The following is a 22,166-nucleotide window of genomic DNA, read 5'->3' as shown; positions in this document are numbered from 1 at the left end:
CATATTGTGTGTGTATATTTTATTTTTTAAGTCTTTAGAATTGACAAGAATAGAAAATTGTTCAGAAACACAATTTAATATATATCTTTCCAAATTACACCAGCTTCCAAAATGACATAGTTTATTCCGGTTGTTAAAATGGGCAGTTCTCTAAACAGTAATTGATTACCTCATCCTAAAATACAATAATACACACTTTTGTTAAAACATGTTGTCATGTACATTTTATTAGCTGTAGAGCATATACAACAAAAATATTTGTAGTAATATCACGACCATTAACCTCATCATACTTATAAATAAATATTATAATAATAAAAAGCTTTATTATCTCACTCAAAAAGATATCATTTGGTTTAAGTTCTCTACAACTATTGACTCTGTGACATGGTTACAAGTCCCAAAACGAAATCTCGCAGACATTTTTTACAAAAAAGAGTAAACTCGTTTTTTTATCCAATAAAACAGTCTGAGCATTATCATCGCCATCGAAAATAAAAAAGACAAAAGTGATGGAAATTTAAGCTACCACTCCACAAATAATAGTATCCTACACCATAGATAAAATTACCCTATTTTTCCAGTGTCCCTTCTTAAAGATTGGAAACACTTGGGCATTGCACCAGAGAGAAGGGGTGTATGACCATTGCCAGCAAATAGTAAAAAGACAGGCAAGAAGAAGTGAGATGTGAGACCAAATGGGCTTTAGCATTTCTGCATGGATGTGGTCAGAACCCAGCGCCTTGCAGTTAGGCATAAATTGTATACAGGTCTCCACCACTGGTGAGGTGAATAGCGAGTCAACAGAGGAAAAAGGCATGAGAGAGGTGTTGAGTAGTGGTGGTGAAGGTCGAATGTCAGGAAGTATGTGTCCACTATAGGCTGATGCGAGATGGTCACACATAACTGTTGTCGCAACTGCTGGGCCATCATCATGCTGAAATGAGTGCTGTGGTTGCCTGCGCTGTTTCAACTGCTTTATCTTGGACGTGGCCTTGTTGAAATCCAAGTTCATTGAGTGGCAAAAAGCATGCCAAGACAAATGCTTTGCTGTCTGAACTTGCTGACGAAACTCCTTGTGTGCATGCTGGTGCCAGCTCCACCAATTGATCTTGTCAATGCCACAAGCTTGACGCCATTGCTTGTAATAACCATCTCTATGGTCGGCTGCAGCTTGCAATACAGGGGTCCAATACAATTTCCAATGTGAGGGGCTAGGGGAGCAAGAACCAATCGAGCTACTAAGAGAGTCATAAATGAGTATATTAAAAGAGTTAGTAAGAGCATCAATGGGTGGACATATAGTTGGCGGATTCTGAACAAGGTCTTGCAGTGTGGTGAGAAGGGAGGTGGATTTGGTGACAAAGGTAGTGACATATAATGATCTGACATTATCTTCATAAAGATGTGACAGATTCCAAGTTTGGTGCATAGGTGGAGGTGCTGGTGGTGAGTGTTGCAGGTCATAAGTAAAGGAAAGTGAGAGAAGTCAGTGATCAGAGCCTAAAGATAGTTCGGTTGCAATGTGTAAAGAAGGGTTAGTGAAGTTGGTGTTGGTGATGAAAAGATCAATGATGCTGCTGATTTCAACTTCGTTACAAAAGGAAATGTATGTAGGTGTGCATGGTGAGAGAGCTCCATTGAGGACAGTTAAAGATCATTCTTCAAGCCATTGCTCTAAAGCTATACCACAAGGGTTAGATGCATAGTCACCAGTTACTGAACCAAGGCGTGCATTAAAATCTCCACATATAATGGTATCATCAGTTAAAGGAATGGCTGAGAGGATATCAAGAGCTTCATGAGTGGGCATAGAGGGTGGTAAGTAAAGGCATATAAGTCGAAGGATACCAATCTTGACAGCAAGAGCATAGTTGTTGGGCATAGGTATTTGTGTGACAGCATAAGGACAGAAAGGAGAGACTAACAATGACACCCCCATTGATCCACGGTAGTTGCCAGCAACAGGAGATCCATAGAGATGAAACTGAGACCATGAGGTTGGAAGACAGGCTGGGGATAAGAGCCATGTTTCCGTTATAAAAAGCATATGAAGAGATTGACAGTGGTTGAGCACGTCTTTAATTGCACAAGGTTGAAGTCCATTAGCATTCCACAATCCTATTGAAAGGTCACTCATTCAATCATAGCAGTGAGAGCATCAAGGGCACGTTTTTTGTTTGGAGCATCACCAAAGTGCTCAGCTACTGGTCGGGCAGGAATTTCCTCAAGTCCAATCCATTCTGACTGGACAAAGAAGTGAGCAACTGGCAGAACTAAGTGAGAACGCAAAAACTTGAGAGCTTGGATACAGCGGGCATTTTGGAGAGCCAAAGCCTGGGTTTCAAGACCAGAGACAGACAAGTTGGCAAACTTGGGATCAGCAACATTTTTAGGGTCAAGTGGATCAAAGTTGTTGACAAGAGAGACCTTAGCACTAGCTAATTGGGAATTAAATTCCTCAAGATACTGCACATGAACAAGAATTCTAATAACTCCACAAGCAGAAAAGTTAATATATAACAGGTGACTGGTGTCAACACCAAGAGTGCGGAGAGAGCGGCACACTTCACCGTGTGTAATACAACGTGAGCGAGGAATATAAACATATTTAAAACCATCAGGACCAGTTTTGTCAGAGAACAGTCTTTGAGAGGCAGCAACCTGGTGGGCAGAAGGAACTCGAGGTGTCTTGGCTGGCAGAATCAAGCTTGTTTTGGTGGCCCAAGTGGAGGCTGCAGTTCTAAGATCTGCAGTTGACTGGGGTGCAGGAAGAGAAGCAGAGCTGGGAACAGAACCAGTCACATTGTTTTGCAACAATTGAGATCAGAGATTGGCATTCTCCTGCCAGACATTAGCTAATTGAGCATGTAGTTGGACATTTTTGACAGCAAAAGATTCCAAATGTGCTGTACATTTGTTAAGTGCATTGAACTGTGACTGCATACTGGTTAAAAACGTCACAAGTTTGGCTGGCAGACTTTGCATGCAATTAGCAGGCAACAATTGCAACATGTTTGGCGATGATCTTGAGAGGGCAGCAATCAGCAGAGAAAAAGTGAAAATTGGTGATAAAATGGCAGGAATGATAGGAAAAATTTTTTTGACAATGGATGCGGTGGTGAGAAGGGTAGATACATCGTGTTTGACAATGGATGCAATGGTTGAAGCAATATTTTGGATGGATTGATGATAGAATTGTATGGATATAAACTTTGAAAAACCCAAAATTTAAAAAAGTAAAGCTTATGTGAAAGAGAACTGCCCGCTTAGCTCAGGTTAAAGATTATATTTTATTAAAGGAGATAATGCTGGCGATCTATAGATCATATAGCCTCCAAAGTATAAAAAGAATATATAAAAAAGTCTCAAGAGATCACAAAAGACAAAAAAAAGAGAGGGGAAAAAGAAGATCAAATCTTACTAGCTTCAATGGCTGAATCTGCTCTCCACTTTGCAGCTGTGAAAATAGTTGTAACAGTGAAAGGGAGGAGACAGAATTGCAGAACAAAGAACTTTTCAGACAGCAAAGGACAAAAGAGAAAGAAGAGAGATAAAGGGAGTAAAGAACAATGAAAAGTGAAGAGCTATGAAAGAAAAGAAAAAGTCTAAATTATATCCAAAGAGCACCATGTTCAGTCTCATGTGAATAGTCACCATCAGGATTACATATAACATCTATGTGCCAGAGAATAGTCAGCAGTGGTATCCAGTAAGCAGGTCGCGGTTCTTGAGATGACAAAGGCAAGGATGTGATGGCAAAATCAATTCTGTTTATCTGATCTTGGTCAGGTTGAGGCAACTGTTCAAATAGTGCCATAGGAACAAGTGGGCAATCCAACAAATGGCGGCGTGAGGTGTGATCTGATCCACAAGGACATTCCTTTGGTTTGCCTGGTAACTGCCCCATTCTCCAACGAATCAAATGGCTACGTTCCACACGTGAGGCTGGCAAAAACAAGATTGGATCAACTCCAAGAACTGGGCGGCATGCTTGAATGAGAACTTGCGTATTGGACTGGAGAAAGGTTGCAAATCCAGCTTCTCTAATGCTTTCAAAATGATTTTTTACAGCACTAGGGCTTCGAAGTTTGAGTGTTGGAGGGAGATTGGACAGAAGATGGGTTTTTCCCAAGGAGACAAGTGAAGAATAGACAGTATGATGATGGTGCAAAAGAGACAGAAGGCACTGGGCTGGCAAAAAGCGTGATCTTATACAGAACTTGGCCATAAGAGCATCGGCACGAAACTTCATACTTGGCAGATTGCAGATGTGCTTTAACACAATTGTAGAGGACGTGGCATGCCCCCCAACAATCATGCAAAGACACTTATCTTGAATGGACTCCAGCACTTTGATATCTTGTTTCAGTAGAGTGGAGATTGCCAAACCATATTCAAACTTTGGGCGGACAAAGGTCTTATACAATCGTGAACTGAGCAGCAGAGAAAAACCAGAACAACAAGCACCAACAGAGTTTAGGGTTGCCATTGTAGCAAGTGTACCAGAACGTCTATGAGTGGCAATGGACTTGGAAGAAATACCCTTATTGGCAAAAGGAACACCCAGATAAATAAACAGGTCAGTGGCAGGGAGAACTTGACCATATAAAAGAAGAGAAACTGGCGAGCTTGCACGTGTTTTGGGATATATAACTTCACATTTGGTGGGGCTCCATCGATATCCAAGAGTAAAAGAGTGGTCTGCAGCAAGGTCTAGCATGGCCTGAACGTCTGAAAGAGAACCAAAAATAGCTACATCGTCGGCAAAGAGCAGAGAATTGATGGGTGTTGAGAAATGAATATGTCCAAAGCCATCTACACCTGAAGGAGCAAGAAGAGCATTATATGCATCCAATGAGGTAGGAGAGGGTGATGGAACATGGGTTGTAGTTTGTGAGTGAGCAACTGTGCAGAGCAATGGGGGCAGGGAGTTGATATATATTGAATACAGATGTGGACTGAGGACAGAACCTTGGAGAACCCCAGTGGCAGGTGAGAACGAGTGTGAAGAAAAGTTATCCAGAAGGACAGAGATGGAGACATTGTCAAACATGTTAACTAAGAGGCCCAAAAGGGCTGGTGGAGTGCCACGTTGTTGTGAAGCGTGCCAGATGATTCGTCGATCTACTGTATCATAGGCAGCCTTGATATCCAGAAATGCAACAACAGGGTAGTGCTTATGATGGTGATAATAGGCTTTCATCAGATCATGGAGACAGAGAGCTTGATCCAAAGCACCACGGCGAGGACGAAAACCACCTTGAGCCACATCCAAAGGAGGAGAGTACTTGTGTAACTGGGGGGCTATACACATCTCAAAAAGCTTACGCAGTACAGAAGTCAAGGAGATTGGTCGGTAGTTTGCCGGGTCAGTTGGACTACCCTTCTTGAAGATTGGGAAGACCTGGGCTTGGCGCCACAAACTTGGAACATATGACCATTGCCAGCAAACTGTAAATAATAAAGTAAGAATGAGTGAGACATATGTTTTTACAGGTTTTAGCATTTCAGCTCTGATATGGTCTGGTCCTGGTGCCTTGCGGTTAGGCATAAATTGCATGAATTCCTCTACAATTGGTGAGGTAAAGGGAGAGTCATCAGAGGCAAAAGGCACACTGTTACAAGTGGTCATTGGTGCTGGTGGTCGGGTTGCTGGAAGTATATGTCCACTATATACTGTTGCCAAATAGTCACACATTGTTGCTGCTGCTACGGCTGGTCCATCATCATGCTGGAAAGTATGTTGCGGCTGTCTACGGCGTTTTAACTGCTTTATCTTTGATGTTGCTTTGCTGAAGTCACGTTCCATAGACTGACAAAAGACATGCCAAGACTGACGTTTTGCTTGCTGAACCTGAGATCGGAATTCGGCCTGTGCATGCTTGTGTTTAGTCCACCAAACAACTTTGTCAATACCTATTGCTAGGCGCCATTTTTTGTAACATTGGTTACGACGATCTGCTGCTGTTTGCAAAGCTGCATTCCAGAAGGATTTCCAATGATTTGGGCGAGAGGGTCGATGTCCAATTGAGCTATTTAATGAGTCATAAATGAGTGAATTGAACTCATCAGTGATAGCATCAATGTTGGGTCTAGTGAGTGGTGGATTCTGTACAATGTCTTGCAAGGTGGAAAGGAGGGAGGTCGAGTTTTGATTGAAGGTATGAGCATAAAGAGCATGGACATCAGGTTCATTGAGGCGTGAGAGGTTCCATGTCTTGCGTAATGGTGGTGGCATATTGGTAGAGTGCTGTAGATCATAGGTAAAGGAAAGTGATAAAAGGCAATGATCTGATCCAAGAGACAAGTCAGTAGCAATATGAAGAGAAGGATTGATGAGTGGCATATTAGTTATAAAGAGGTCAATAATACTGCTGATTTCATAATTGTTGCGGAAAGAAATATATGTTGGTATGCAAGGTGCAAGATCTGCATTTACAACTGATAGAGATCTCTCTTCTATCCAAGAACATAGTGCCAGTCCATGAGAATTTGATGCATAGTCACCAGTAACAGAGCCAAGTCTTGCATTGAAGTCTCCACAAAGAATGGTATCATGTGTTAAAGGAATGGAAGAGAGTACATGTAGGACATCATGAGTGGGCATATTTGGTGGAAGATATAAGCATACAATTCTGAGTGAGCCAATTTTGACAGCCAGAGCATATTTGGAGGGCATAGGTATTTGAGTGACGGCATAAGGACAGTGAGATGATATGAGAACAGAAACACCCATAGAGCCCCTATAGGTGCCAGCTACAGGAGACCCATACAAGTGAATTTGTGACCATGATGTGGGAAGATGTGAGGGAGAGAGAAGCCATGTTTCTGTAATGAAGAGCATATGTAAGGACTGACAGTGTTGAAGGGTATCTTGAATGGCTCTGGGTTGCAGGCCATTGGCATTCCATAATCCGATATTGAGATTACTCATTCAGACATAGTGACTGATGAGCTGCGCTGACATTTGAACAAAGACCCGCCAGTAGCATTGGTAAGAGTAGTACGTGTTGGTATTTCATCTTCACTGATCCACCCTTCCTCAAAAAAGAAGTGACCAACTGGGATAGCAACGTGTGGGCGCAAGAACTGTAGGGCTTGGAGACATCTATCATGGTGAAGCATGGCAGCAGTGTTGGCAAGTTCATGAGTGTACAGAGATGCATACTTAGAATCAGCAACATTATCAGGATCAAGTGGATCAAATGCGTCCAAAATCTCAACAGAAGCAGTTGTCAGTTTGGCCTTAAATGTATCAGCATACTGGACATGAACAAGGATGCCAATGACACCTCTGGCTGGGAAGTTAATGTCCAAAAGTCGAGAAGAATCTACCCCAAGAGTGCGGAGAGAGGAACGGACTTCTTTGTGCTTAAGGCGTCTTGATCTTGGAATATAAACATATTCATAACCTGAAGGACCAGAAGGAAGAGCAAACATACGAACAGAAGCTGCAATATGGCGAGCAGAGGGAACAGCAGACATTTTTGATGCAGTTACAGAAAGAGAAACACTGGCTTTACTAGCCCAAGTGGAGGCTTCCAGACCTGGTTCTTTGTTTTTGTCAGGAGCACCTACTGCGCTGGCTGGGTTCGAAAGTGAAATTTGTGAAAAGTTTTTTTTCAGGTGCACTCTGGAATCCTAATTGCTTCTGCAGATTAGCAATTGTTGTTCTAGCTTGATCCAATTCAGTGGTTAATCTTGCATTCTCTGCTGCAAGTCGCTCCAACTGGTCGGTTCTGTTTTGCACATTCATGATTTGTGCCTGCAATGTTGTCAGGAATGAGGTAAGCTCAGTTGGCAATCCCTGCATGTTGCCGATTTGCAAATTGGCCATTGGGATTGAGAATGCAGATGGCGTGATGTTGTCTGATTGAGCTGAAATTTTTTTTTGCTGACAGCTGGGATACCAAGGACAAGGACTGCATTACTTTTGGCAATGGGAGGTACGTTTTTCGTGATGGATGGATCGTTTTGCGTAAAGATGTTGATGGATGGATACACTTTATATGTGGATTCGTCAAAAATAAAATTTTGGAACTAGATAAATAAATGCTTAAGTGAAAGAGCAGTGCCCGCTTAGCTCAGTTGGTTAGAGCGTGGTGCTAATAACGCCAAGGTCACAGGTTCGACCCCTGTAGTGGGCAGCAACACTAACGTTTTGTTTTTGTTCTGGATTGTGTCGGACATTATTTTGTCATTCCTGATCTGGGATGGTCTTCCTTTTACTATAGCAAAGTCAAAAGGTCAAACCCACTGGGGATCGGAGAGTATATGTAAAATCGAAGAGAGGATAAAAGGTGCTTTTTATTGATAGGAATTGAATTGTCTTATATAGTTTTCTAAACTAATACTGCGCATTATCCGCAGTAAACTATTATACTCTATTTAATTACAAGAGAAGTCCTTTTACTGCGGTTGATGCTCAGAAGATGTTACTGTGGTTGATCTTTACAAGACATTACTGCGGTTCGTTATCTATGAGGTATCTTTGACATACAGAACTGCTGTGGTCAATTATCCCGATTTCTCGGATTCATCAAAATAATGTCCGACAATTTTTGTCAGAGTTGACATTAGTGAACAAAATTGGTAGTTATAAGCAACCAGTAAGAGTTGACTTTTTAGGATAAAAGATCTTGACTTTGCCGATTGGACTTTCATATATGTTTTAGATGTTTAAGATGGGAGATATACTTGTAGAAGATATTACTGGACAACAGGCATCTAAGATATATTATCATAGCTATTCTTTTAGCCAGAAATCAATTATCATTTTGTATAAATAGTCAAGAAATATATTTAATAAAAAGCATCTTTATTCTTATCTAAAAACTATTCATAAACTTGACAATCCCCAGTGGTATTGATTCTGCAACTTAGTTACAAGTGCCAGAAAAGAAATACCAGATCGAGACTTGACATTTTGATGAATCCATAAAATCTGAAGATAGTTAACCACAGTACCTTATTATGTGCAGTAACAAAAGTATATATTTCCTGGTAGATGGAAAATTATTAACCAATATAGTAACTGTTAATACTTTCTTTTGTTTTTGAATTGTTTATTTGAAACAAAGGTTCTATATCCTTTAAATCACATGTTTTTATTTTCAAATAACTATTCACTAAATATGTCAACAAACAACATTCAATTCAATGAAAACATTTATACTTTGCAACAATCTCTGAAGCATTGGAGTGTACATCTGTTCCTGGAGTGATGACTCTTAGACTTGATACTACTATAAAAGTTAGAACATCTGAGTGGAGAGATTGCTTGCTAGAAATTGGTGAATCCTGTGTAGTCAAATGGATTATCCGTAATTCTAACAAGCAACCTACTGATATTACTGCTGAAGAAGCCAAAACAGTGATATTAGGATATACTTTTCCCAGGAGTATATGTGTCATTGTGCTAGCACTTATGAATCCAAGGCAGCCATGAGAGTAGTTCAGAAACAAACTAAGAAAAATAAGTGTTCTGCTTTTCTTCATGTCAGAGGATTCTTTAAGACACCAGAGTGGTATGAGATAACTTTAATAAAAGATCATACTGAGCATACTTCTGGTGATGTTCATGAAGATATCTGTACTCTTCCTCTTGCAAAGAAATACCTCCTTGAGCTGTCCCAACAATTAGAACAGCCATCTAAATCTGCTAGCCAGATACGTATTTGTTGTGGTGGTTGAAGTTGAAGAAGTTTTTAAGAGGAAGAATTGAAGATTTGAAATTAGAAACGAAGATTCGTGAGAACTTGTGTAGGTTTTGTTTATTGAGAAAGGATTTTGTATCAAAGTTTGACCAGGTTTCTACACTGAACTACTACTGCTATTTATATTGTTTTGGATTGGGAAAATTATATGACTGGGGTCAGATAATCGATCCTATCTGAGCCTTAATCAGAGCAACGTGATCTTGGGATAATTAATATATGATTAATTATATAAATGTATGTAGTCCCAATGAAGTATTAACATCGAAAGTAAATGTGTTTATGAGTTATAATTATGCTTATAATAATCCACTGATGTATCCCATATTATGGTGATATCATCATATGAAATATAATCACTATCATGCATGCTAAACCTGTGTGTTAAATAATAAAGTAATCGGTAGACACCTTTGACTGGAATAGCTGAGGCCTTATATTATTTTCTTCAGACTTATTCTCAATTACAGCAGTAGTTAATACTCATTTACAACAGTGTATAAATGAAAAATAATAATAATAACAGACAAAAATAAATAAGATCAAGGATAGAATGATGATTTTATTGATTGAAAAGGTTGTTTCTTTTATAAACAAAAATGTTTAGTTAATATAATTTTTTGAGAAAAAGAAAAAAAAGTCAAGTGAAAATTTTACTACATGCAACTAGTGTTGATAGTAGAAGTGGAATAGAAAAATATAGAAAGTAAAATAAAAGTATAGTAAAAATATAGTAGTTGAATAAAGGTAAAGTAATAATATAATAAAAATGTAGTAAAGTAAAATAAAAAAGTATAATAATAGTATAATAATGAAGTCTAATAAAAATGTAATAAAAAATAGTGTAAATAAATATTGGCAATAAAGAAGTGTATAAAATTAGGGGAAAAAGATATAATTTTTTTAGTGGGTGGCAGGTGTTTCTGAGATGATGATGTAAATGGTTATTCTAATTATTTAAGGAACAGAATGAAATTGGGTGTTTGGGTATAAGAGGTATTGGCAACAAGATTTTCCAAGAAACCTGGGGGACCACTCCTGTCCCTCAAGACATGTCACTCGGTCAACTCACCATTGAGATCAACATCTACAAATCCGGTATTATCCATCACGGCTCACCACCAGACCAAACCACAGAAGAAACTCACCATCTGGTGTCCATCACCAGAAACTGACCAATGCCTGACTTGTTCACAACACATGTAACTGATGCGTGTTGAGTTATGGTGTGTAGTGCAAATGATCAGAAGTATAATATATATTATATGTATAGTTATATTCTTGTGATTTTGCTCAAGACAATCCAATAAGAAGGGATTTAGATAATGAATGGAACTTGAAATAGATGGAAGCAGATATATGGATAACAGATAGATAGGTAAACAGATAAACAGACAAATGGACGAATAGACAAACAGACAAATAGACAATGAACAAGTAGGCAAACAGACAAATAGTGAGACAGTACTTGTAGATCCTAACAGTGTGTAACTTAGTATTTCTTGCAGAACAATAGCTCAAGCTCAGTGACAATGTTTAAAAGAAATATAGAGAAAAAGTGAATAAATTTTATTGGAATAAAAACGTCTCTCTTTTATATTAATTGACAACTGCATACAAGGTGACAATCTAGATACATCTTATGCTAAATGATGATTATTTAGAAGAGTATATAGGTCTTTAGGCATAATCACAAAAGAAAATAATCAAAAATAATAAAAAATAAAAATAATTAAACTATTAAAAAAATATGAACTCTCGGGAAGTATACTAAAGAAGTAATATCAAGAAGTGTAAAGGAATAAGTGCAATGCAAAAGGAAATAAGCTAAAAAGGAAATAAAAATTAAGGAAGAAATAGAAAAAAGGGAAAAGCATTTAAAGTCTAGTGGGAATTTAAATGTCAATAGCAAGAAAAAAGGAAAAAGAGGTGGAGAGAAAATAAATCCAAGAAATCGGATTTTGTTGTGTCCGGAGATGGAGTCACGACTTTGCACTGTCCATAACTTAATAATCTGTCCATAAGTTGATGTCACATCAAACAAATATACGTTTTTGGTTAATGCTAAACATTTTTTACATTTGCGTCATGACATAATATATATGTCTTCGATAGTATAGTGGTAAGTATCCCCGCCTGTCACGCGGGAGACCCGGGTTCAATTCCCGGTCGGAGAGAATACATTTTACATTCTTGTATAGTTTCCTATTATCATTTTTGTGTTGTTCCTGATCTGGAATGGTCTTCCTTTTACTATAGCAAAGTCAAAAGGTCAAACCCACTGGGGATCAAGGAGTATATGTAAAATGAAAGAGAGGATAAAAGTTACTTTTTATTGATATGAATTAAATTGTCTTATATAGTTTTCTAAACTAATACTGCACATTATCCACAGTAGTTATTATTTATATTTAATTAAAGAAATATTCATTATACTACAGTTAATGCTCAGAAAGATATTACTGTGCATAAAGAAGTACTCACTATGAATGAAATTGATGTGGCAATACTACTAATTTGCATGAAATTTGGTGGCTGGCCACACTATGCTAAAGCAGAGGAAATTGGTGGTAAATGAGCTATGCTTGCCACTAATCATAGTGGTATTGCCACATCACCTTTGTGTGTGGTTCTGCCACTAATTTTTAGAAATTTTGGTAGCTGACCACACTATGCTTAATTGAAAAAATTAGTGGTAAATGAGCTATGCTTGTCACTAATCATAGTGGTATTGCCACTAATTTACTGAATAGTAAAGCAGTATGTTTGATTGGCTTAGTTTCAAATAGATTGGTAGTAAAAGTATGGTAGTAAATCCATATATGGAAAAATTGGTAGTAAATTTGGTAGATTTTATTTTTATTCATATGCTTGCTGTGCAGTAGAATATATAACAGAATATACAATAGAAATATACAATGGACTATACGATGGACTATATAATATAATATAGTATACTATGTCTTTAATATGGCATATAATGATACATATTCATATGCAAGCTTAATAATAATACTAGCAATATATCTTGCACATATACTAACTCATATATTAGTTATATGAGTAATACATACCTTTAGATATATTAGCTATGGATGATGGGATTCTTTGTTATGAATTATAATTGTTGATACTTTTCTATTGAAAGAATGTTTAAGCATTTCTATTCTAGTGTTGTGTAAAGTTAAAGTAAAGAATACTATAAATATACATACTTAAAAGTATTTTTTTGTAATTATCTCAAGTATGTTCATTAACAGCCTCAAGTAATTGTGAATAAAGACGAAATCTACAAAAATAAGTTAATATACAAAGTAAATACACATAGCCTAGTAAGCTTACCCTTATAATTTGTTTGCATTTGAAGATTTTCTGGTAGCTATTATACTGCAGTATATGCCTCAGATAATTAGAAGTACCTACTTATTAATAACTGATCAGATTGTTTAGTATGCCCTATACATTATCAGTTTAACAAGACAGTAACTTACATTAGCTGTATTTTGTGAAAGTAAGTCAAGAGCATATTATATTGTAGCTGCTTGAAAGAAAAAAAACTGCAAAAAATGTGTTTTTCTAGTTGCATTAGTCTTTTTTTAATCAAAGCACAATTGTAGTAATTTTATATCAAGAGTGTCTTGAAGTTTGAGTGGTGCATGTTGTTTGAATGTGATTACAGGAAAAGCAATGGAAGAAAGTAGAGGAAATGAGTTGATTTGTCATTTATTAAAAAAAAGGGTAATTGTAAAGAGAAAATTTTTTTTATTGTTGTGGAGGACAGAAACAATAAGGAGTTCAAAAAAAATTAAACACAATGGCTCAGCATGTTTCTTCTTGGTGGTGAGGATGCCACACTACTTTCTGCCCACCAAGGCTACTTATAAAATATAGTTTAGTCAGTGTATTAAGTTTTACGTTTGAATAATCTATACATATCTCAACTCTTCTTCTTGAACTTCTCCGCTCAACTTTGCCTGCATATTTTTTTATAAAGAAAAGTATTAATGCAATATCTTGCATGAGACTAAATGTAATATATACAATTCGCCACTTCTCTGTTTGGCGTTCAGCCTTCATCACTTCTTGAAGGAGAAGAGCAGCAGCCCATTGATCTCTGCATTTGTGTAGAGCGAACTGGTAGTTCAAGAAGATTAACTCCTTGAGTCTCAAGGAGTAGTACAACTTTTGTTGACTACTCAATCTTCCCCAGTTTGTCTCTACAATGCCATCTTCATGCATGATATGTCGGCATTGCCTTGTATACATATGGAACTAGAGTCTAATGAGCTTCTGCTCTTCTGCGGATATGTTAACATCTGTTCTCTGTTGCTTCTTCCACAGAAAATTTATGAGTGCATTAATTCTGGAAGTTGCACTTGGCATCTTGTTGGTTCTTGTTGGTATAAAACCAACACAGGCCTCAGTCATTGTAGCAGGAATATGTCTTACTCCTCTATCATCTGGATGATTTACTAAGTAAGATATTCTGGCTTGTGTAGCACTTTGTTCACCTTTTAATAAAGTGATTTTATAAGTAAATGTTATTATATAAAAGATAAAATATTATGCTTGCATTACCTGCATGAAAACTGTGTAATATGTCTTCTCTTACAAACTGTTGCTGACTGGTAACAGTTTCTGCAATTTTGGCAACAGAAGCCCAAATATCAGAAAGTTCTTCACGAACTACAGTTCTCACTGTGCTCAGATTTATGTTTTCAGAGATGTTGTTTATGTTGTATATGTTCGCGTAGATAAAATAAAGTTAAGAAAAAATAGCAGAAAGAAAGGCATTTACTTATGGAAAAAATAACAAAAGAACAAAAGATTGCAAACTGAGAGAAATTCATGCAATTACAAGACCAATAAAATTATGTTGCTGACCAGTAATAGCTTCTCTGCTCGGTTTGTAAAAAAAAGTATAAAAAGAGAAATATATGATTTATTTGAAGCTTTAGATAATACCATTTATTATTGTATACAAACCATCCACATCACAAGCACCAACTTTTTATAAAAATGAATCCATCAAACAAAAGAGCAAGAAGTCTCAATAACATTTCTTCATACATTTGTGACGTTTGCAACTTAGATTGTTTTACAAGTAAACAGCTCCGGAACCATAAGCAAATCCATAAATAAAATACTGGCTCAACATTTTCTGCTAGTTCTTCTACTCACGTTCATTTGGAAAATGAAGACTTGTCAACTCCAGTAGATGACTATATGACAGAAGGTAAACATTTATATTAATCTACCAGAAAAAAAACAATCTTTTGAATACTAATTGTGTTTAACAGACATATCTTTTGACCCATTCAAACCAAGAACCTATAAAGCCTCCTGTAATTTTAAGGCTGGTGATGAAGGACATATATACAATGATAATATCTTTACTGAGAATACCTTCACTACTTCACAATTGTTGAGTATTGAGCTGTATGATATTGTCACTTCATTCAATGTATCTACAGAGTGTCATCATCAGCTTGCCAACCTAATGAACATAGTATTTTAGGATCATGATAAACTTTCAAAAGGTACAATATACTCAACCAAATTCTTTTTAATTATCTCAAAAAACTAACTATTGTGATAAATCCATAGAGTATTCTCCAGAAATACTTCGGGCTGGACCTGTAAATACCTTACTAAAGAACAAAGCAGCAATAAAGCCTCACGCATATGACATATGCGTGAATGCCTGTAAGTTGTATAATAATACCCAAAACAAAGAAGAATGCCCTCACTGTGACAGTAAGAGGTTCATGGAGGCCACAGATGATACCCTTGCCCATTTGGTCCTGGTGAAGACAATGAAGATGATGTCACTAGGCAATCAACTGGCTAGACTCCTCAGCAACAGTGACACAAGGAAGAAACTCCATTACAGAGCAAACAGACAACTTATATCTAGTGATTTGTCTGATTACTTTGATGGAGAAGAGTATAGAGCCCTCAAAACCCAACACCTTTTCCAGTCTCCTGACAATGTTGCTGTTGCCTTGTTCTTAGATGGTTTTGTAAACCAGAAAAAATCAAAACAGCAATTGACAATTGTACATGCCATGATTTTAAATTACGATCCATTGATAAGGTAATAGAATTAGCTTCTTTCATTTAAGATGTTTTATTATTATTATTTCCATAAAAGAAACTTACATATTTTTCCTCTTTTTAAGATATATCAATGAATACCTTATTCAACTTGTCATTATACCCAGAAAGTCTGTAGATCTTGATTCTTTCTTATTATCCATAATAGCTGAAGTCATTAGCTTAGGCAAATATGAACTGATTATAAAAAAATTTGACGGTGAAAGGATTGCAGCAAAAGTCCACATTGTAATGGCATCTGGAGACATTCCTCAAGTAAGTGGAAGAAGAAAAAAAAACAAAAAAGGGTGACTTACAAAATTGGCAAAATAGGTTACAAAGTATTGTCATCATAAAGATCATAATTACAGATATGGATGTTACATATGTGAAGTATTAGGTGAAGCCCCCTTAAGAGGTAGAGACATGTACTTTAAAAACTGTTGTGCTCCTCTAAGGCCAATGATTGACTTTGTTAATGGCAACCCTGTAAGTAAATCACTGTAAGAAAAAGAGAGAAATATTTAAAAAAAAAACCCATTGTACTGATAATTACTTTATATATACATATATAGAATACTAGCATTCAAGAGTCCAACATCTTTGCTCAGCTCCCTACCTTTACTGGGTCTTCATTCTACAGCCTGGATGAGATGCATTTAATTGGTCATGGTATAGGGAAGCTTATCCACAAGCTAATAGTACTATCAAATACTACTACAGCTACCAAGAACTACTACTCGAAAAATGCTGAAGGATCTCATTTGCTAAAAGATTGATACACCTTCTCATTGCCAAAAAAGGATGTATTATCAGCTGGTCAATGCATCAAACTGTTACAATCAAGAATCCCTGTATCATTTCAAGGCAGCTGAGATAATCTGATCCTTAAGACTGAAGGTGTGAGAGCAATCAATTATATTGATTTTTTATTATATGCAATCCCTACTCTCCTTGTACCTCTTTTCTCAAAAGCTGCTACTCGAAAAGCACTTCTCGCTTTGGTGAAAGGTTGTTATATTTCACTGCAATAGAGCTTGAATGAGGAGCTAATTGTTGAAATGGAAAAGTAAGTTTTAATGTATTCTTTAGTTTTTATTTTTTAAAATAAGAATAATACTGATGCTTACCTTTCTTTACCTGTAGTCACTTTAGCATTTGGCACCAGTTTTTGCAAGTCGAGATCAGCAAAAACAGCTTGTCCATAAGTGTATTTTCTCTAGTAAACCACTACTTGACTCACATTGGTTATATAACAAGAAAAATGAGGAATCTCAGGGTCTATAACACTAGATCCATGGAGAGAACGATTGGGAGATACTCAAAACTGATCAAAAGTAGAGTATTCTCTGGTGAATATGCTGGGAACTTGGTCGAAAGACTTGCAATACGTGGTTATCTGAATTGTGCATTCAACATAGAACAACAGCTGAACCTTATAAAGCCATATCGAACATCACTCGACGATTACCTGAAACTTCCTCTCCCTTCACCACACGAACAAAACCACCGGCTATGGAGTCTATTTGAATCAATACCCTATATAAAAGAATTCACCAATTTACTCACGTTTACCAAGGAACTACAAACCTATTATACCAAATCTAATTCCCATCAAACTGACCCACAATATACTATGAATACAATCGAAATTGCAGCTTGTGCTTTAATTGGTAGCCATGTCTATGGCTCTGAAATGTATAGAAGAAAAAGATCTGAATTCCGTCGAGGCAACCACTACATACAATTCCATGCCATATACCAAAAGTAAGTTTTTCATAACAAAAGCTATATAGAATGAAGCTTCTAATTACTTTAATTCAAATCTTAGTAAAATTCACTAGTTTGTTGGCTCTGTGATTTTTTATTTTACCCATAACATCTTACCTCATAATAAAAGCTGCAGGCAGTTTCTTGTGTTGGTAAGTGTTATGAATGATCACTCGGCCATGGACTATGACTATTTCATTCCAGTCGGAACTCTAGAGACAGCCTCTATATATCAAAGATTAGTAGTCATCAGTCTTAATGATATCCAAAACCAAGTTGGTTTAGTCCAAACTGCTGTGGACTCAACCAAATATAAAGTTGTCACACCATACTATATATTTAATGAAGACATGAAAAGTACTGCTGGAAAATTGAGATATATCAAACTGTAAATACCCCTTATACCCATTTTTCTTATTCTTTTTCCCTTGATATTTTCACAAGCAATAAAAAATAACTTTTTGTTTTTTTGATAATTAAAATATACTTTTACTTTAATAAATTAAAACAGGTAATAATAAAATAGAGAGCAAGTCATGTAAATTAGATGTATAAAGTAGCTATATAGATTCACTATCATCTTAAAAAATAACTTCAAGATGATGTTCATTTATGTTGAAAAAGAGAAAAATGCAAAGTAAAAATTTGAGTAAAATAAAATATAAAAAAATTAATTTAAATCCTGCACTTTCGGTAAATTAGTGGAAAAGATAGTAGGTCTGCCACATTGATTAGTGATATTGTCAAAATACAACAATCTTGACAATGAGACAAAAAAAAGTTTTATGATTTCAAATAAAAAATAAATAAATCAAATTGCTATACTCTCTATATGATATAAATGTAAAAAAAAAACGTTTATATTATGTTATTTCGCTCTTAAATACAACTTTATCTTTTTCACCTTTTTTTAATATTTTTACCAAACTCTAAAACCAATTTGATTGGTTAATTAAAATAAATTAGTGGCATATCCACTACCATTAGTGGCAGTCACACCAATTTCGTTCATAGTGACTGCGGTTAACTATTTTCAGATTTTACGGATTCATCAAAATAATGTCCGACTGTGAAGTCCACAAGTACTCCTGAGTAGGCAGAATATCAATGTTATAAAAAAGAGTGTGACTGGACCTGAAGGCACACAATTAAATTATTGAAACAAATAAGACAGTCCTTAGATCAAAATGTATATAAAGGGAGCAAAAGATCACAATGTTTTGATTCTCTCTCAATTTTCATAATAAAAGAAGTTTCACTATACTTTCCAAGTCTCTTCTTTTATTTAGATTATTACACTGACATTTGTCATGCTTAATTTTTGTAATACAAGTTCTAGTGACTTGTCATTACAAAAGAAGCAGGAATTAGAATGATTATTCATCAGTTTGTAATTTTAGAAATTTGTAATCAGTTTATAATAATTTGTACTATTACTAGACACTACTTAAGTGTAGTCAAAGATGAATAATCATTTCAAAAACTATATAAGATAACCCAAATCAAATAATAAAAATCATTTTTTTATCCTCTGTCTTATTTGCTTACTCCTGTGTTATTAAAGCTTGATCAATTTGGCTACGTTTACAGTGAATTGTAAGATAGTCTATATCAGGGTATCTCCTTATTTTATCCTATGGAGAGTTTGAATTAGTATTTAATTTAGTCCTGTAGCTTTCTAACTATAATGACAGACAGTGACTTTTGCATCCCACACATGGCATTTTTTTGTGACAAATAATCCCTTCCCTCTTTCTTAAAAACAAACTTCAATTATGTCTAACAACAATATAAACAACACTATTTATGATATTTCCACCATTCAACAAGTCTTGATCAACTCACCTTTGGAAGGAATCAAGATGCTTCCTTTGAATTCGACAATATTAGTAAAAGCTAGTGAATGGGAAAAGTGTCTGGAGCAAATAAATGTCTTATGCTCAACAAAATGGAATAAAAAGCATAAATATTCTGGAAAAGGTTTAGTTTTTGAAGAGACTAAAAAATGCCACCATGCTGGCCAATATATAACAAACTGCCAATTACGTCTTGCCCAGAAAGATACGAAGGCATGCTCTTATACAGCTGCCTTAAAAATCATACAGCATCTCAACAACCCCAATGTTGTTACATTTTGCCAAACAAGGGCATATGTAAACCATGTTTCTAGAGACTGGGACGAAGTCAGAACTCTTCCTTTGCCTTCTGAAGCCATAAAGATTATTGAAGATCAGTTAAAAAGTGGCAGCAGCTGTATAAGTACAAGAATTTCAGTTCTTAGACAGATTGATAGTTGGGGAGTTGGCGTTAGAAAGCCTAATTATGAAGAAATTTATAACAGAATGAGAAAGGTTTGTCAATGAATATAACAGAGCTTTCGTATTAAATTAATATTTATATATCAAATAAATACTTGTATATAAAATAGATGACTACTTTGTTATATATGTTTGCTTCTGATGAAAATGCATCTATTTCCATCTGGTTAAATGTAAAGCTAGCAGAACAAAACTATTGCATTTTTGAAATCAATCTTTCTGTTTATAATGACGGTAAAAAAAAGTTGTCTTTGGATTTCAATCACTAATACAAGTGTTAATCATGAGAATCTTGCAATCTTTTTGTCTTGATGCCACCCATTCCATTTCGTCCAAAAGCAACAAAGTATTATATACTTCGGTCACTCGCCATCCTCAAACAGGAAAGGGATTCCCTGTTGCATACATGGTGACAAACAACCAGACAGCCATACCTATCAAACTTTGGCTTGACCACCTTCGAATCAAGAGCAGCTTCGTACTAATGAATATCACCATTGACTGTAGCATTATGGAGGTTAATGCAATCAAAGAAGCATTACCTCATGCTACAAATCACTACTGTGATTTTCATGTTCTTTATGCTTGGCAGCACAACCTTGACAGCAAGATTAAACTTAATGCCTCTTATACATCAGAACAACTTAGGAATTATAAGACTGCACTGAAGAACTACCTGAGACACATTCTCATTGAGTCCAATGAAGACATGTTCCTAAGAGCAATTGAAGATTTTAAACTGATGGTTCAGGATCAACCTCAGTTTTTGAAATATTTTGAGAAGAAATAGACTGAGAACAAAGAATTGTTGCAAAGATGGGGGCACCCATATGTTAGCCAACAACATTAGAGATATATGACAAACAACTATGTAGAATCATGGCACAATCAACTCAAGATAATCTACTTTGGTTGAGCACGCATCAGAAGATTGGATCGACTGATTTTTATCTTGACAAATGACATGGAGTTCTATTTTGAACAAGAGGTTGAGCGTATTCACTTCAACAATGGTAACACTGGAAAAATAACAATAAATACACACGGGGAAATTCAGGCATACTATTGTGAATATTCCGCATTTTACAGTGGGGTTTTGCCTATTTCCACTGGTACCAAAGCTGATCTGGTTACATGTGCACAGACCTGCTATCTACAAGTGTAAAGTTCGATAGCACTAGTGAAGTTGGGGTCAATAGTAATTTTATATCTTTGTATATAATAGAGTACCAAGAAAACTTTATTTCAAACTTTGTTTTTTTGCTGTAATACAATCTGTTTCCATGTTAAAGGTTAATAATCAGAGACTACGTCGCATGTGTATTGTTGAACTATCCCTGAGTAAATAGTTAGAACCATGGACATTTTATTGCTTATAAGCCAATCATTAACACTCTTTATTATGAGGTCATAGATTATCTGCTCCCCCAATTACTTGATATTCAATTATTATTGGTTTGAATTATAGTTTATTTTTGTATTTATTAGAAAAAATAGAATGATTCTAGGTTGATAGTATTGGAATAATATTATATGCCTCGGGCCGTCTTCACTAGTATTCTTCATATGACTCAAATCAAGCAGTGCTTTATATATAATGTTTGTAAACCCTCATATTCAGTAGTTATCTTTGGCACAGATACTATTTAACATAATAGAAGAGAAGTTAGATGTGTATTTAAATATTTACATGTTGTGAGTGATATATTAATTTGAGGATACATACAATATAATGACTGAAGAAGATAAAAATAAAACTTTGAGAGTTCGAGGCATGGCGTCAAGTATAATTTCTTTAACAATGAAAATAATATAGAGAAGTTAGTTTGAGTGAATTGGGTGACAGAATATGTAATGAACGTACCCAAAGAAAGTCAATTTATTTGTAGACCTAGATAGTACTTGTCAAGAGTTGATATAACCTTTAGTAAAAAACATATATTAATATACAGTATAAATAATACTATCATACATATTAAGAGAATAAAAGAAGAAGTCTTACCATGTCAATGATGGCACCAAGAGATAGAGGTTCTTGATTCATTGCGTGTTTGGCAGATGAACATTCATCTGTAATAAAAATTATATTCTGTCAGATAAATATTAAAAGTAAATAAAAAATAAAATATTACCGTGTTGATGGTCTTGTTTAATTGTAGGGAATATTTTTGGCAATATTGTCTATAAAAAAGAAGGAGAAAAGTCAGAATAATTTTATATGATGATGACATGAAGTATAGTTACTAACCTGGACTAATCCAGA

At 35.7% G+C, this 22,166-nt stretch overlaps 7 protein-coding genes and 2 non-coding genes across 9 annotated transcripts; 5 read left to right on the top strand and 4 right to left on the bottom strand.

The window, feature by feature from the left end:
- Positions 1 to 2,136: 2,136 nt before the first annotated feature.
- On the bottom strand, positions 2,137 to 3,015 carry PHYBLDRAFT_72156 (hypothetical protein; the record flags this gene model as incomplete). The annotated part of the gene is made up of 2 exons (XM_018442607.1): positions 2,137 to 2,760; positions 2,854 to 3,015. The coding sequence occupies 2 exons, from the start codon at positions 3,013 to 3,015 to the stop codon at positions 2,137 to 2,139; spliced, it is 786 nt and encodes a 261-aa protein (XP_018285785.1).
- Positions 3,016 to 3,613: 598 nt separating this feature from the next.
- Positions 3,614 to 7,840, bottom strand: PHYBLDRAFT_72155 (hypothetical protein; the record flags this gene model as incomplete). Its single annotated transcript, XM_018442606.1, has 4 exons — positions 3,614 to 4,599; positions 5,920 to 6,759; positions 6,969 to 7,577; positions 7,636 to 7,840. 4 exons carry the CDS (start codon positions 7,838 to 7,840, stop codon positions 3,614 to 3,616), a joined length of 2,640 nt encoding a protein of 879 aa, XP_018285784.1.
- Positions 7,841 to 8,076: 236 nt separating this feature from the next.
- On the top strand, positions 8,077 to 8,150 carry PHYBLDRAFT_t242. The gene has a single exon. It is a non-coding gene; the product is annotated as a tRNA-Ile (tRNA).
- Positions 8,151 to 9,159: 1,009 nt separating this feature from the next.
- PHYBLDRAFT_174071 (hypothetical protein) lies at positions 9,160 to 9,655 on the bottom strand (the record flags this gene model as incomplete). The annotated part of the gene is given in 2 exon segments (XM_018437179.1): positions 9,160 to 9,541; positions 9,561 to 9,655. The coding sequence occupies 2 exon segments, from the start codon at positions 9,653 to 9,655 to the stop codon at positions 9,160 to 9,162; spliced, it is 477 nt and encodes a 158-aa protein (XP_018285783.1).
- A 2,169-nt stretch (positions 9,656 to 11,824) lies between these two features.
- Positions 11,825 to 11,896, top strand: PHYBLDRAFT_t243. The gene has a single exon. It is a non-coding gene; the product is annotated as a tRNA-Asp (tRNA).
- Positions 11,897 to 13,524: 1,628 nt separating this feature from the next.
- PHYBLDRAFT_174070 (hypothetical protein) lies at positions 13,525 to 13,958 on the bottom strand (the record flags this gene model as incomplete). The annotated part of the gene is made up of 3 exons (XM_018437178.1): positions 13,525 to 13,593; positions 13,652 to 13,693; positions 13,761 to 13,958. 3 exons carry the CDS (start codon positions 13,956 to 13,958, stop codon positions 13,525 to 13,527), a joined length of 309 nt encoding a protein of 102 aa, XP_018285782.1.
- A 109-nt stretch (positions 13,959 to 14,067) lies between these two features.
- Positions 14,068 to 17,977, top strand: PHYBLDRAFT_174069 (hypothetical protein; the record flags this gene model as incomplete). Its single annotated transcript, XM_018437177.1, has 13 exons — positions 14,068 to 14,119; positions 14,355 to 14,457; positions 14,888 to 14,955; positions 15,020 to 15,183; positions 15,238 to 15,259; positions 15,327 to 15,816; positions 15,902 to 16,091; positions 16,149 to 16,304; positions 16,391 to 16,487; positions 16,716 to 16,819; positions 16,850 to 16,884; positions 16,962 to 17,582; positions 17,716 to 17,977. The coding sequence occupies 13 exons, from the start codon at positions 14,068 to 14,070 to the stop codon at positions 17,975 to 17,977; spliced, it is 2,364 nt and encodes a 787-aa protein (XP_018285781.1).
- A 1,383-nt stretch (positions 17,978 to 19,360) lies between these two features.
- PHYBLDRAFT_151266 (hypothetical protein) lies at positions 19,361 to 20,693 on the top strand (the record flags this gene model as incomplete). Its single annotated transcript, XM_018432644.1, has 3 exons — positions 19,361 to 19,936; positions 20,014 to 20,137; positions 20,179 to 20,693. 3 exons carry the CDS (start codon positions 19,361 to 19,363, stop codon positions 20,691 to 20,693), a joined length of 1,215 nt encoding a protein of 404 aa, XP_018285780.1.
- A 174-nt stretch (positions 20,694 to 20,867) lies between these two features.
- On the top strand, positions 20,868 to 21,252 carry PHYBLDRAFT_72150 (hypothetical protein; the record flags this gene model as incomplete). The annotated part of the gene is made up of 2 exons (XM_018442605.1): positions 20,868 to 21,064; positions 21,129 to 21,252. 2 exons carry the CDS (start codon positions 20,868 to 20,870, stop codon positions 21,250 to 21,252), a joined length of 321 nt encoding a protein of 106 aa, XP_018285779.1.
- Between the last annotated feature and the right edge of the window lie 914 nt (positions 21,253 to 22,166).

The sequence above is a fragment of the Phycomyces blakesleeanus genome, assembly GCF_001638985.1.
Source record: "Phycomyces blakesleeanus NRRL 1555(-) unplaced genomic scaffold PHYBLscaffold_28, whole genome shotgun sequence".
In the NCBI taxonomy this organism is placed as follows: domain Eukaryota; kingdom Fungi; phylum Mucoromycota; class Mucoromycetes; order Mucorales; family Phycomycetaceae; genus Phycomyces; species Phycomyces blakesleeanus.
This window is presented reverse-complemented; position numbering and strand designations above follow the sequence as displayed.